The sequence below is a fragment of the Podarcis filfolensis genome, assembly GCF_964270895.1.
Source record: "Podarcis filfolensis genome assembly, chromosome: 13".
Classification (NCBI taxonomy): Eukaryota; Metazoa; Chordata; class Lepidosauria; order Squamata; family Lacertidae; genus Podarcis; species Podarcis filfolensis.
Genome location: NC_139615.1, coordinates 40067745 through 40081859, shown reverse-complemented (window position 1 = coordinate 40081859; position 14115 = coordinate 40067745). Strand labels below are relative to the sequence as shown.

Here is a 14115-nt window from a genome sequence, read left to right as displayed (position 1 = left end):
GGTGTCAAAAAAAGGTTACTTATGTATGCCACTACTGCGGCCCGTGTTTTGTTAGCCCCCAAATGGAAAACGAGCGAGGTCCCAACCAAAGAAGAATGGCAACTTAAACTAATGAAATATGTGCAGCTTGCAGACCTAATACATAGAATAAGAGAACAAGAAGAACATATGTTTAAAGAAGAATGGCAGCATTAAGATAAATTCAACAGTGTAAATAAGTTTTGATTGATGTAAGAATGGAATACCGATTGGCGTAGTTTTTGTAAAATATGCAGGGATTTATGATATGCAGAATGAACCATGGAAAGAGAAGGGAAGCCACTGATATTTTAAGATTGTTTAAAATCTTACTGTACTAAAAGAGTACAGTATTCTAAATTGCAAAACAGAAAATCTAATAGAGGCGTGTGTGTGTGTGTCTGTGTGTGTGTTAATGATGCTCAGGAGACTTAAATCTGTGCCTGCCATGTAATTCAGAATTTCTTTAACTGTGTTATTAAATCTGTTAGGTGGAAGTTCTCTATGAAGATGAGCCTCTGAAGGAATACTATACCCTAATGGACATAACTTATATCTATCCTTGGCGACGGGTGAGTGCGTAGAGAAAAGCGACCCCTAAGGGTGATCTAGCCCAACTTCCTGCAATGCAGGAATCTCAACTAGATCATAAATGACAGATGGCCATAGGAAGCTGCCTTGTCCTGAGTCAGACCGTTGGTTCATTTAGTTCAGTGTTGCCAGCACTGACATAGCAGCCTCTCCAGTGAAAGACTCTTGTCCGAAACCCCAGAGAGCCGCTGTACCTTCGTATAGACCAGTGCTACCCAAATGTGGGTCTCCAGCTGTTTTTGGACTACAACTCCCATCATCCTTAGCTAGCAGGACCAGTGGTCAGAGATGATGGGCATTGTAGTCCAGCTGGGGAAAACCCTGGTAGAGACTGAGCAAGATGGACCAACGGCTTCATTCATGGTAAGGCAGTGTTCTGTAGATTCATAAGAGACAAATAAAAGAAGAGGAAATTTGAGTTGTGACCCAAGTTGGCTCAAGGTCTGAGACAGAACTCATTTGAGAATGAGGAGCAAGTGTACCTATCTTCCATTCAGAACCCACCAAGTAGGATGGTAGGGTACGTCTTGTTTGTTACATCTGAAAACAACAATGAAAAAAAATGACAAATTAGCATTCGGGATTTAGGATGCGGGTGGCGCTGTGGGTTAAACCACAGAGCCTAGGACTTGCCAATCAGAAGGTCAGCGGTTCGAATCCCCATGACGGGGTGAGCTCCCATTGCTCAGTCCCTGCTCCTGCCAACCTAGCAGTCCAAAAGCACGTCAAAGTGCACGTAGATAAATAGGTACCGCTCCGGCGGGAAGGTAAACAGTGTTTCTGTGCACTGCTCTGGTTCGCCAGAAGCGGCTTAGTCATGCTGGCCACATGACCCGGAAGCTGTACGCCGGCTCCCTTGGCCAATAAAGCAAGATGAGCGCCGCAACCCCAGAATCGGCCACGACTGGACTTAACGGTCGGGGTCCCTTTACCTTTTAAAATGGTTGCAGCTAAGCTGTGAAGAAGATGAAATGTTACGTCTATGCTCTCCCTCTGCAGAATGGCCCTCTCCCTCTGAAATACCGTGTCCAGCCAGCCTGCAAGAGGCTAAAACTCTCCTCCCAGCTCCCCAACTCCGAATGCACCAACACCAGCGGCGCGTCAGAGTGCGAGTCCGTCAGCGACAAGGCCAACAGCCCGGCCACCTTGCCGGCCACCACTTCCTCTTCGTTGCCAAGCCCTGCCACCCCTTCCCACGGCTCGCCCAGCTCCAACACCACCACGGTGAGCATCCCCGCCAACCCTGCGCCTGGGACCATGCTCAACGGCACTTCGAACTGCCACCAGATGCAACCCTTGGCCAGCAGGGGGCGCAAGGCAATGGTAAATGGCGGCCCCACCATGTCGGCTTTGACTTAAAGGGACCGGACACCTTTTTCTTTTTCTTCCTTCTCCTTCTTGGCTGGATCTCGAGTTTTATAAATAAGTATATTATGTGTAGATAAGGGCAGTGGAGGGGTGGGGTGGGTGGTGGGTGGGGAAATTATACATACTTATTTTCTATCAATCGACCTGATTTAATTTAAGAAGAAAAAAGGCAAAAAGAGACAAAAAAAATCCAACGTGTCCTCCCCCCTTTTTTAATTTTAAAAAAGAAAAAAAAGTGCTCCTGTAACTGCATGATGTCATCTGTGTTAAAGCGGCAGCCCCTTCCTGTTAAAAACTCTTTTTTATTTGTGCCCTCTGTTTGTAGTCAGATTTAATGCACAGTCCCCGAGAGAGAAAAACGCACAGTTCTGAATCAAGCAGGCTTCCTGTCTTAGAAGCACACGTGGCTTTCTCATGCTTTCTTCGTCCTTTGACTTATGCGCCGTCACGGAATCTGGTTCCCTCCCAGTGTTTCTGGACTTCAACTCCCATGAGCCCTAACCAGCACGGTCTGAGGGAAAGGGACGATGGGAGTTGTAGTCCAACACTATTTAGAGGGCGCCAAGTTGAGGAAGGCAGGACGCCTTCCACCTTCGGCACCCTTGCCGTCTCCACCTACGCTTCCTTTCAGCGCCTCCCCGGCTACACAAGCGCAATGCCTTTAAAGATGTGCAGAACCTTTGGCGCTCCGGGTGCCGATGAACCATAACTCCCATCTGCTGCAGCAAGCATGGCCAATTGCCAGAGGCGACAGGAGTTCATCTGGAGGGCCAAAGATTCCTCTCACCTGCTTGAAAGCACATCCGAAGCACATTCCCCCACCCTCTCAAAGAATTCTGTAGTTTGTTAAGGGTTGCTGGGAGCTAACTCTGAGTGGCTAACTACAGTGCCCAGAATTCCTTGAGGGAAATAATGTGCTTCGAGCGTGCTTTAGAAGTGTAGGGTGTACACAGCTTTAGCCCCATATTCCCTCATCTATACCTCTTGTGGTCTCCTGCAGAGCCGAGATGCAGCTATAAAGCCTGAAGGAGAGGTCTGGACAGCTGCACACATCGGAAGGGTTGAAGCTGCCGGTCTCCTTCCTTTAATGATGCGAAAGGCCAACAGCCACTGCTGGTTTGCAAGCAGCCATGTGACAAAACATGGCAGCTAGGAACAGAGGGGCAGCTGAGATAGGGCTGAGGACCAGAAGCTTAGCCCCACAAGGTTCAGGGTGTGAAGGTGGGCCGTGGGCCATTGGTGGAGGGACAGGTTCCGTGAAATGCAATGTGAATTGCCTCACACACAGGGACCCAGGCTAGCGTGGCACCCAGAGCATCACTGGCAAGGCCACAAGCAAGGACTGCTAAGTTGTCTTGCTGTTTTGTTAGTCGCTGGGGCCGCTTCTTCTGTCTGCGTTTCAAACCCAACACGTGGGCTGGGATGTCCTCAGAGCAGCGAGTTCCGCACATTCCCCTCTCCTGCCTGTTTCTATGCCCACAGTAGTGCAATGTTGCAGGTGGCAACTGTCGTGGGTGGCGCTGTGGTCTAAACCACTGAGCCGCTTGGGCTTGCCGATCTGAAGGTTGGCGGTTCGAATCCCTGCGACGGAGTGAGCTCCCGTTGCTCTGTCCCATCTCCTGCCAACCTAGCAGTTTGAAAGCATGCCAGTGCGAGTAAATAAATAGGTACCACTGCAGCAGGAAGCTAGACAGCGTTTCTGTGCGCTCTGGTTTCCGTCACGGTGTCCCGTTGCGCCAGAAGCGGTTTAGTCCTGCTGGCCACATGATCCGAAAAGCTGTCTGTGGACAAACACCGGCTCCCTTGGCCTGAAAGCAAGATGAGCGCCACAACCCCATAGTCACCTTTGACTGGACTTAACCGTCCAGGGGTCCTTTACCTTTTTACCTTTAATGTTGCATCTGGTGAGGCCAACCACTACTGGCGTCACACCCCCAAAACCCATATAGGTGTGGCATCGCCAGTGACACTGTTACAGTGGACATAGTGCCTTGTGCTTAACCTGGCTTCCTCCTGGTCAGTCCTCCAGACATTTTGAACCATGACTCCTTCCACCCCGCCCCAGCCGACATCAATTCTGTTCCTTTGTGCCAGACATCTCTGCCTGTCTTTCAGGAGGACTGATCTTCACTTCTGTTTCCAACCACTTCAGCCGTCCCGCCAATAGACCTGGGATTTTTTTTGGGGGGGGGGGTTACGGAGAGTGCATTTTCTTAGGACACATTCACACCACCTATTTCATGCACGTTTAAAGCACACAGCTCCCCTCCCACCCCAAGAATCCTGGAAACTGCAGTTTTCTTGAGTGTGCTGGGAATCGTAGCACCTGTCAGGTAAAAAAAGGTAAAGGAGCCCTGGACGGTTAAGTCCAGTCAAAGGCAACTATGGCGTCGCGGAGCCTCTTGGGCTTGCTGATCAGAAGGTTGGTGCTTAGGATCCCTGCAACGGGGTGAGCTCCCGTTTCTCTGTCGCAGCTCCTGCCAACCTAGCAGTTCAAAAGCATGCCAGTGCAAGTAGATAAATAGGTATGGCTGCAGCGGGAAGGTAAACTATGTTTCTGTGTGCTCTGGTTTCTGTCACGGTGTCCCGTTGCACTGGAAGCGGTTTAGCCATGCTGGCCACATGACCCGAAAAGCGTCCGTGGACAAACGCCGGCTCCCTCGGCCTGAAAGCAAGGTGAGCGCCACAACCCCATAGTCACCTTTGACTGGACTTAACCGTCCAGGGGTCCTTTACCTTTGACTCTTACACCTATCATTTGTAGGGTTTTTGAGGGGATGTCATGCGCTTTAACGGCATGAGGTTGTATCTGACACTAGCCCTGCTCAGAGCAGACACATTGAATGAAGTTACTGGACAGGACTTGATTTCATTGGGTTTTCTCTGAGCAAGACTTAGTTGAATACACCCCTCTGTGTGGATGTGTCACTAGAGATAGCTATTGGCCATTTACTGGCCTACAATTCTCAGGGCTTGAAGTCGTAGAAGACAGAAGCGGAGCCCTCCATATTCAGAGGTAGTATACTGGGGAAGAACGAGCAGAGCCTTTTCACACCCAGGATGTGAACCGCCCAGGGACATTGGCTAGCCATGGTCAAGAGCAGGGGTGGCGAACAACCTGCAGTGACCTGTTGTATGACTCCCAACTCCCATGAACCCCAGTCAGCATGGCCTGCAGTGAAGGATGATGGGAGTTACAGACCAGCAGGTTCACCTCCACTGGTCGAAAGACAGATGGTTATGTGCGGCAGGTTTTTCAGTCTTCTCCAGAAAACCAGCTTGCACACACTTAATGATTTATTGGCTGGGAGCAATGACAGTTGGAAACAGTTTAGATTTGCGGTGTTGATCTGGCTCACGTGTGTGCTTTCAGGGAGTAGCAGTAACTTTGAAACCAGGAGTCCATAAAACTTGGTCACGGAAACTTCTACCCATCTTGGAGGCTGGGAGCATGCATACCTTGAGTTTGTGAGATCTGGGGCAGCCAAGACCCACACGCTTGCAGCTGTTTGCGTTATAGTTACGCAAGCAGATGCGCTTGGGGGGGTGGCCTGATTTGGCTCATGCCAAGTTTTTGTTTGAACTGGCTCTTGAGATGAGAAACAACTTGTAGACTTTGAGGGATCTTGTTCTGCATCTCTCTCCTCCCCCCAAAGCCTCCCTTTTCTCATTCACCCTGCTTGTAAAATGAGTTTCAAAGAAATAAATACAGTGCCTTTGAAAAGGAAACCTACTGCTTGACCCGCTGGGGTGACAGAAGAGGGTTTTGTGGTTTTAACCGGGTGGGGTGGGGTTGGGGGAAGACAATGTCTTTTCATTTGCTGACTTGTGTTTTCAAGGCTGCCAGGTGGAAACGCACAACTTCCAGTGGGAAGAGTTCTATTCTTCCGTCAGCTTGAATCCTCTCCCCTTTTTTCTGAATGGAAGAAAAGCGATCCCAGAGGGCAGCCTTCGCCACGCCTGTTCGCATCCAGATGCTTTGGACTACAACTCCCATCAGCCCCTGCCAGTACGGCTGATGGGAGTTGTAGTCCGGAGGGGGCAACAAGTTGGCAAAAGCTGCCAGGGTGATCATCTTCCTTTTTTTAATGTAAGTTAGGAAGGGCTAACTTGACACAAGCACATTTTGTATTCCTGAATGTCAAAGGAACTTTTGATAGGCTTCCCCCCCCCCCACCGGCTGGCTCACAAGAGCGGCCGACCTCACAAAGGCAATCCAACCTCGGAGGTTTTTGCAGGTGGATCTGTTGTGCTCGACGTGCACTGAGACCAAGATGTGCAGCGGAGAACACATGTTTTGGCAACCTGGCAACGCACCTGGACTCCCAAGTCTTACCCCATGTCATATAAACTTATAAACTTATAAACAAGAGGTCATACCCTATTGTGTACCTGTGCTGATGGAAGGGTTTTTTGATCCAGCTTGAGCAGAGGGGGAGAGGTGGTGTTTTTTATTTTTTTTATTTTTTATTTAATTCACCCTTTCTCTGACATCCCCTTGCACTACCTCCCACGCTGTTCTAAGGGGATCCTCAACCATCTTCAGCAGATTGGGAGGCATAGGGAGGCAAGGTCTGTGGAGGGAAGGGGGAATAACACAAAAAATATATCCCTCTTTCACTTCTGGATCAGAGTGTCTTCCATCAAGGGGAGGGACACACCTGGGATACAGGTCATCTGCCGGTGCAATAGGATGGGTCCAAGTCTGCTGTTGTTACCCTGCTGCTCTGCATCAGGACCACTGTGCAGCAGAAGCCACTGCTAAGAATAGGAAGCTGATCTAGGGATATGTGGGGCCTTGCACAACGTGACATTTGGAGGATGACTATAATAATAATACATTTCCCCTTGCTCTTGCCATTGACATACTGCATTTGAAGTGAGGAGGAAGAATCATAGTCCTGGGAAGGACCCCCAAAACCCTCCTTTCCAGTCCCACTTCACAGAGGACCAGCACATCTGAATTGTCTTGCTGGGTCGGACTCAAGGTTTACTTGTCCCGGCACTCTGACCAAAGAGCTGCTTAGGTTTGTGTGGCAGCCCAGTGAGATATTTTTGGTTAACTTTTCTCTCTGTAAACAGCTGGCACCTCTGATTGCCCTCTTCCTGCACCGTGTCACAGATCACATCACTAGTTTCCCTTGCTTTCCAAGGCGGTTTGCCGCCTAGCGAGGAAGGCAACTGCCAGACAGAGAGAAACAAAACCTTGCTGCTCGGGTTTTTGGCATAGCTGTGGTCAACAGAATCTGGTAGTGAAAGGGATGTTGCCTCCTGGAGGTTCCAGTTTTGTAATTGTGGCTAATAACCATTGGAAGGCACATCCACTTCCTCTGAAACCGAAGACATGTCCAAAAGTTTAGCATCCCAAAAGCAACTTGTTCTACAGCTGAGCTCCTCTTAGAGTGAGGAAGGCTCTTTTTCCTAATCTGCTCCTCATAATTTTCTTGCTGCTTGTCCTGGCCGCAGGCTGAGCATTCGTTTTCTTGAGATTCTTTATATTAAACAAAAATAGAACCTTGCAGTTTTGTCACACTGTGTTCTAAGCAGCATTTGCAGCAATGCCATAATGTCAAGGGTGTCTGTGTATGGAGGGGCAAGCCTCATAACAACTACACACACACACACACACACACACCCTGATTTGACAAGCTCTATTGTGAAGGTGACGGTTCCTGCATTTGGGGGAACTGAAGTCATGGGGGAGAGGCATGCCTTATGCCACCACCTCGCAGGGAACATAACAACCGTGGTCCTCCTTTAAAAATGGCTCCATGGTAGAGCATCCCCTTGCAGACAGAAGGTCCAGATTCAATCCGCAGCAGTTCCAGGTTAAGGCCGGGAGATGCTTCTGTCTGAAATTCTGGAGAGCCACTGCTGGTGTAGACAATACACCGAACAAGGTGTGGTCCCACGGTCAGTATAACAAGGCAGTTTCCTCTAACAGCCTGCTGGCAAAACGCCACTTGATCTGCATCTCTTGCCTCTAAGTTGGCAACTGGTGTGGGTGAAGGTGGCACATCCCAGTGGGCTGGATTTGGTTCTGGCGCCTCCAACCGCTAATCCAGAAGATAACCAGTTTTTTTACCCCCTTACAAGGAAGTATAGGAGGCCCAGAGGGGCCAACAGGAAGAATTTACAGAAACACATGCACATTTTATTGACCAGTCCTATTGCTCCTCTCTTTCTCGTTGGCCGAGACCGAACTTTGGCCTTGCTACTGGCCTTGCGCCATGTTTTAAGATTTTCTGGACTTCAAACACCCAAAAGGTGTTTCCCACCTGCGCATTAACTTTGTACATACCGAATGAAATGACCAAGGCGATGGAAGGCCTCACGTTTTTCTCTTCTGAGCTCCCAACCCCCACCCCAACAACCTTTTTTGTACATTTTTTTAATATGGTACAAGCCAAATCGCTCTGTATGTTTGCAAACCTGTATGATGTTTTAATGTGCTGTAATATATTCTGATATTCATATATTGTTATTGGTTAAAACATTTGTATCAATAAGACAGTTTGTAAATGGTAATAAATGCTACAACTTTGTCCTTCAGCTCCGGTGTCTGGCATTGTTGTGCTTTGCAAGTTTTTTCTCCCCCATCGCTAGCCCACAAAATCCTAAACTTTGCAAAAGGGGCCCCAAATTGCTTCACCCCAATGAAGAGCTGAAGCCTCTTACCAGTTTCAAGACAATAGGGTGATGGATGTTGTTCCGGACTTGGTGGTGGAGTATGAAATATCTATCGCAGCAACTAGATAAAGGGATTTCTCTGATTATTATGCTACTTGCTTATTGCATCATGATTGCATTATCCTCCTTCCTAATGGTTTTGACACCTTAGGATTTGCCGTTGTATTTGGTACCACCGAACTGCTACTGTGTATATATGTTTTCACTGAGGCCGAAACTAGAAGTGACATTGAATACGTCTTTGCATTTAACAGGCACCTTTTTAAAAAACCCGCAAATAGTAGCTGGGTGAGTGTGTGAGCAGCTTAACCCTTTCAATGAGGGAAGTTCCTTTGAGCACCGATAGTAGCTTTCCAATCCCAATACTGTAGTCATTTCAAAGGAGGAATTTTCCTTGTGACTGAAACAGGGGAGACGTCCTTCCAATCTGCTGTGATCCTGATAACAATCAGCCTCCTCCTCCTCCTTGCATTTTAAAAAGCTGCTTGTTGTATTTAACTTCCTATCTAGTTTGTTCCTTGTGTGCTCTCTAAGCGTTCCCCATCCCCCAAACAATCTCTCAATTTCTTTCAAGTGCAGCCCTACCAGTAACTCTGCAAAAACATTTAACGCAATTTTAAAACTGCCAAGAAAAGATGGTTTGCGATCAAACAGAGCCCATCTGCATAACCCCTCCTTTTGCAGAACATTCTGATTCTGTTCAGATGCATTGGAATTTTGTTCTGTCTGGGCATTCCAAGGACGTTAAAGCCCCACCCACAACCACCAAAAATCTTATTTAGTAACCTGTCTGGTGTCTGAGATTTTATCAGGCGTTGTCTACACAGTTTCAAGTGTTCAAAGCCAATGAGGACTAGAAATTTGCCTTTTATTTATTTATATTTTAAAAAGGTAAGATTAGCAGGAAGCTGGATTTTGTACCTTCTGCAGTTTTTGTTGTTTTGTACATCAGTTGCAGCACGAACACAATTCTACACAGACACACAAACAATAACAAGGCATGCAGTTTTAAAATCCCAATGTACCTGCCAGGTGGTGGTGTTTCAAAAACATCCCAAAGTACAACATGCTGCATTTGCATCAAACCCCTGTCTCTTATTTTGCTGTTCCCTATTTGAAGAACTCTTCATAATCTTGGGATTTCACTTTTGGCTGATTTCGACAGCAGTGTACTCTCAGCACTGGCAAGTACATGCAGAACTGCTGGCATTATTCAGAATCCACAAATGGTCCTGTACGATCTGCAATTGCTCGATAAGTGTGTATGCAGACATAGAGCCACATAATATAGCCAGTGCACAGTGAGCACCACACAACCACTTAGCCGTGTAATAGCAACGGGTGCAATCTGGGACAGGAATTCCAATTTCTCCATTGCATGCTGAACTCCAGAGCCAGTGTGGTGTAGTGGTTAAGAGCAGTAGACTTGTAATCTGGTGAACCGGGTTCGATTCCCCGCTCCTCCACTTGCAGCTGCTGGGTGACCTTGGGCTAGTCACACTTCTTTAGAGTCTCTCAGCCCCACTCACCTCACAGGGTGTTGGTTGTGGGGGAAGAAGGGAAGGGAGATTGTGAGCCGCTTTGAGACTCCTTAGGGTAGTGATAAAAGCGGGATATCAAATCCAAACTCCTCCTCCTCCTCCTCCTCTTCTTCTTCTTCTTCCAGCAGGTCAGGTAAACCTGTGTTATCCCTGTGCTAACAGAGCAATTTAAAGATTTCTGGGCTGTGTACTACAGATAGAACACAAAAATGCAGAAATACACAGGATCCTTATTTGGGTTAGGTGCAGCCATGGCAGAAACCTGTACCTCCACCAGCTGGCATTCTGCGCCTCCTTTTTAGTTGTTTTCTTGCTGCATCATTCATCTGTCTTGACATCCAGGTAATGCAAACATCAAGAGCTAAAAGCCAAGTCAGGAGAGTAGGGAGGGAAAGAGAGATCAAGAAATTGGAAGGAAGAGGGACCTCAAGCAGTTGTGGAAGTTGTGCTGGGACCCATTGGGTTACCTCCCGAGTCTGGATAATGCATTATTTTTGAAGAGAATACCTCAATTATAAATATGCCAATTGAACACTCATCACCTGACGTGTTATTATCAAGCTGTGTTCTTGCTGGACACAGAGCTGCTTTCAAAACACCACTGAGGTGAGTAGCATAGCATTTTGGATCAGGGAGCTTCAGAAGTGTCAATTCAGAAAGCTGAATTTGAGGGACGCGATAACCGAAACCTGCTCTGGCCACGTGGTGGCAGCAAAATGCATTTTTTGAAAGGATCTGCATTACATCCTATGGTGTGTTGTCACTAAATAAATGAATACTTGTCTTTTGAAAGGCTATAGAAGGGCAAGAAGCGGGGTTGAATTTGCGTTGGGGATCTGTCAATACCAGCCTTGGATAAGTGGACTCCCTTATTTCACTCCCAGACACTTTTCAAAAGTTGTTCCACTAACTCTTTGAATTCTCTCTCCTTATTTGGATTTAATTTGGGGATTTTTGTGGCTCGGGTGAGAGTCTTAGAGGCTGTGTGCTGATGAGCGGATCTCTCCTTCTAGTGCCATGGCTCATTACCCAAATTCTCCAGAGCTTGTGTTGCCTCAGCGGGGAGCTCGGTTTTTTTCTTTTTTGTTTGTGTTTATAGAAAATTTTATTCATTGTTTTTAAAAGATGGCATGTCAAGTCATCAAGCATAAGGAAAGAAAGATTAAACAGCAAATCCCTGGGTTATGTATGGCAAAGAACAAGAAGATTCAATATAAAATGTCATTTTTCTATTATCATATTTTCCCGTCTATAAGACGCCCCCATATGTAAGACGCCTGCTATTTTTGGGGACTCTAAATTTAGAAAACATCACTCAGTACTACACATGTATAAGACAGGGCCCAATTTTAAACCTATTTTTTTGGTAAAAAAACCCTAGTCTTATACATGGAAAAATATGGGAGGCCTCACATAAAAAGATCACAGTATATAAAATAAAGATAAACGCAATAAACCAATAATACCCCCCCAAAGATCCACAATTTAAAAAGGCATGGGATGTTGATCAGGTCAACCAAAGGCCTGGTTAAAAAGGAACATTTTTGCCTGGCTCCTAAAGGTGTATAGTGAAGGCGCCAGGCGAACTTCCAAGGGGAGAGCATTCCACAGACGGGGAGCCAATGCAGAGGACTGGATGGAGGAGTTCCAGATAAATATATAGCTAATTATATGAATCTATTTTATTCTAAGGTGCATTAGGGTAACTGAGACCAACGGCTGGAATCTCAGGAATCTCAGGAAGGACATTTTTATAGGATGCAGAAATCAGTCAGATTTTTGCTGAAATTAGGGATATTTTCCAAAAAAATCTTTTACCGCCGGTTAAGTTGTCGAGGGCTGATTTCTTGTCCTGTGATAATCAGCCTTCTATTTCGACTGCCAAACCTTTCAGGGGAGCATTTGCAAGCGTTTGGCACCATTTTTGAGTGAATTGCCAAAAGTCAGAATTTTACTGAAATTGTGACCCCGGGGATTAGGGATTTTTTCAAAAAAATCTTTTCCCGCCGGTTAAGTTGTGGAGGGCTGATTTCTTCTCCTGTGATAAAAAACGTTCTGTTTCGTCTGCCAAAGCTTTCAGGGGAGCATTTGCAAGCGGTTGGCACCATTTTTGAGTGAATTGCCAAAAGTCAGATTTTTGCTGAAATTGTGACCCCGGGGCTTAGGGATTTTTTCAAAAAACAAATTTCTGCCGTTTAAGGTGTGGAGGGCTGATTTCTTGTCCTGTGATAAAAAGTCTTCTGTCTCGACTGCCAAAGCTTTCAGGGGAGCATTTGCAAGCCATTGGAACCATTTTTGAGTGAATTGCCAAAAGTCAGATTTTTGCTGAAATTGTGACCCCGGGGCTTAGGGATTTTTTGAAAAAAAACTTTTTCCGCCGGTTAAGTTGCTGAGGGCTGATTTCTTCTCCTGTGATAAAAAACGTTCTGTTTCGTCTGCCAAAGCTTTCAGGGGAGCATTTGCAAGCGGTTGGCGCCATTTTTGAGTGAATTGCCAAAAGTCAGATTTTTGCTGAAATTGTGACCCCGGGGCTTAGGGATTTTTTCAAAAAACAAATTTCTGCCGTTTAAGGTGTGGAGGGCTGATTTCTTGTCCTGTGATAAAAAGTCTTCTGTTTCGACTGCCAAAGCTTTCAGGGGAGCATTTGCAAGCCATTGGAACCATTTTTGAGTGAATTGCCAAAAGTCAGATTTTTGCTGAAATTGTGACCCCGGGGTTTAGGGATTTTTTCAAAAAAATCTTTTTCCGCCGGTTAAGTTGTCGAGGGCTGATTTCTTGTCCTGTGATAAAAAGCCCTCTGTTTCCATCGCCATAGCTTTCAGGGGAGCATTTGCAAGCGGTTGGCACCATTTTTGAGTGAATTGCCAAAAGTCAGATTTTTGCTGAAATTGTGACCCCGGGGCTTAGGGATTTTTTCAAAAAAATCTTTCTCCGCCGGTTAAGTTGTCGAGGGCTGATTTCTTGTCCTGTGATAAAAAGGCCTCTGTTTCCATCGCCATAGCTTTCAGGGGAGCATTTGCAAGCGGTTGGCACCATTTTTGAGTGAATTGCAAAAAGTCAGATTTTTGCTGAAATTGTGACCCCGGGGCTTAGGGATTTTTTCAAGAAACAAATTTCCGCCGGTTAAGTTGCTGAGGGCTGATTTCTTGTCCTGTGATAAAAAGCCTTCTGTTTCGACTGCCAAAGTTTCAGGGGAGCATTTGCAAGCGATTGGCACCATTTTTGAGTGAATTGCCAAAAGTCAGATTTTTGCTGAAATTGTGACCCCGGGGCTTAGGGATTTTTTCAAAAAAATCTTTTTCCGCCGGTTAAGTTGCTGAGGGCTGATTTCTTCTCCTGTGATAAAAAACCTTCTGTTTCGTCTGCCAAAGCTTTCAGGGGAGCATTTGCAAGCGGTTGGCACCATTTTTGAGTGAATTGCAAAAAGTCAGATTTTTGCTGAAATTGTGACCCCGGGGCTTAGGGATTTTTTCAAAAAAATCTTTTTCCGCCGGTTAAGTTGCTGAGGGCTGATTTCTTCTCCTGTGATAAAAAACCTTCTGTTTCGACTGCCAAAGCTTTCAGGGGAGCATTTGCAAGCGATTGGCACCATTTTTGAGTGAATTGCCAAAAGTCAGATTTTTGCTGAAATTGTGACCCCCGGGGCTTAGGGATTTTTTCAAAAAAATCTTTTTCCGCCGGTTAAGTTGTCGAGGGCTGATTTCTTGTCCTGTGATAAAAAGCCTTCGGTTTCCATCGCCACAGCTTTCAGGGGAGCATTTGCAAGCGATTGGCACCATTTTTGAGTGAATTGCCAAAAGTCAGATTTTTGCTGAAATTGTGACCCCGGGGCTTAGGGATTTTTTCAAAAAAATCTTTCTCCGCCGGTTAAGTTGTCGAGGGCTGATTTCTTGTCCTGTGATAAAAA

The 14115-nt window shown here is 46.4% G+C and overlaps 1 protein-coding gene across 8 annotated transcripts in view; it reads left to right on the top strand.

Moving 5' to 3' along the window:
* Positions 1–8529, top strand: part of PCGF2 (polycomb group ring finger 2) — a 40030-nt gene extending 31501 nt beyond the window's left edge. For all 8 annotated transcript variants that reach the window (XM_083583367.1, XM_083583368.1, XM_083583371.1 and 5 more), the window contains exons 9-10: positions 510–590; positions 1609–8529. In XM_083583367.1, coding sequence (XP_083439493.1) covers positions 510–590; positions 1609–1968 — 441 coding nt within the window. In that variant the 3' untranslated portion in view covers positions 1969–8529. The remainder of the gene's footprint in view (positions 1–509; positions 591–1608) is intronic.
* The last annotated feature ends 5586 nt before the right edge of the window (positions 8530–14115 follow it).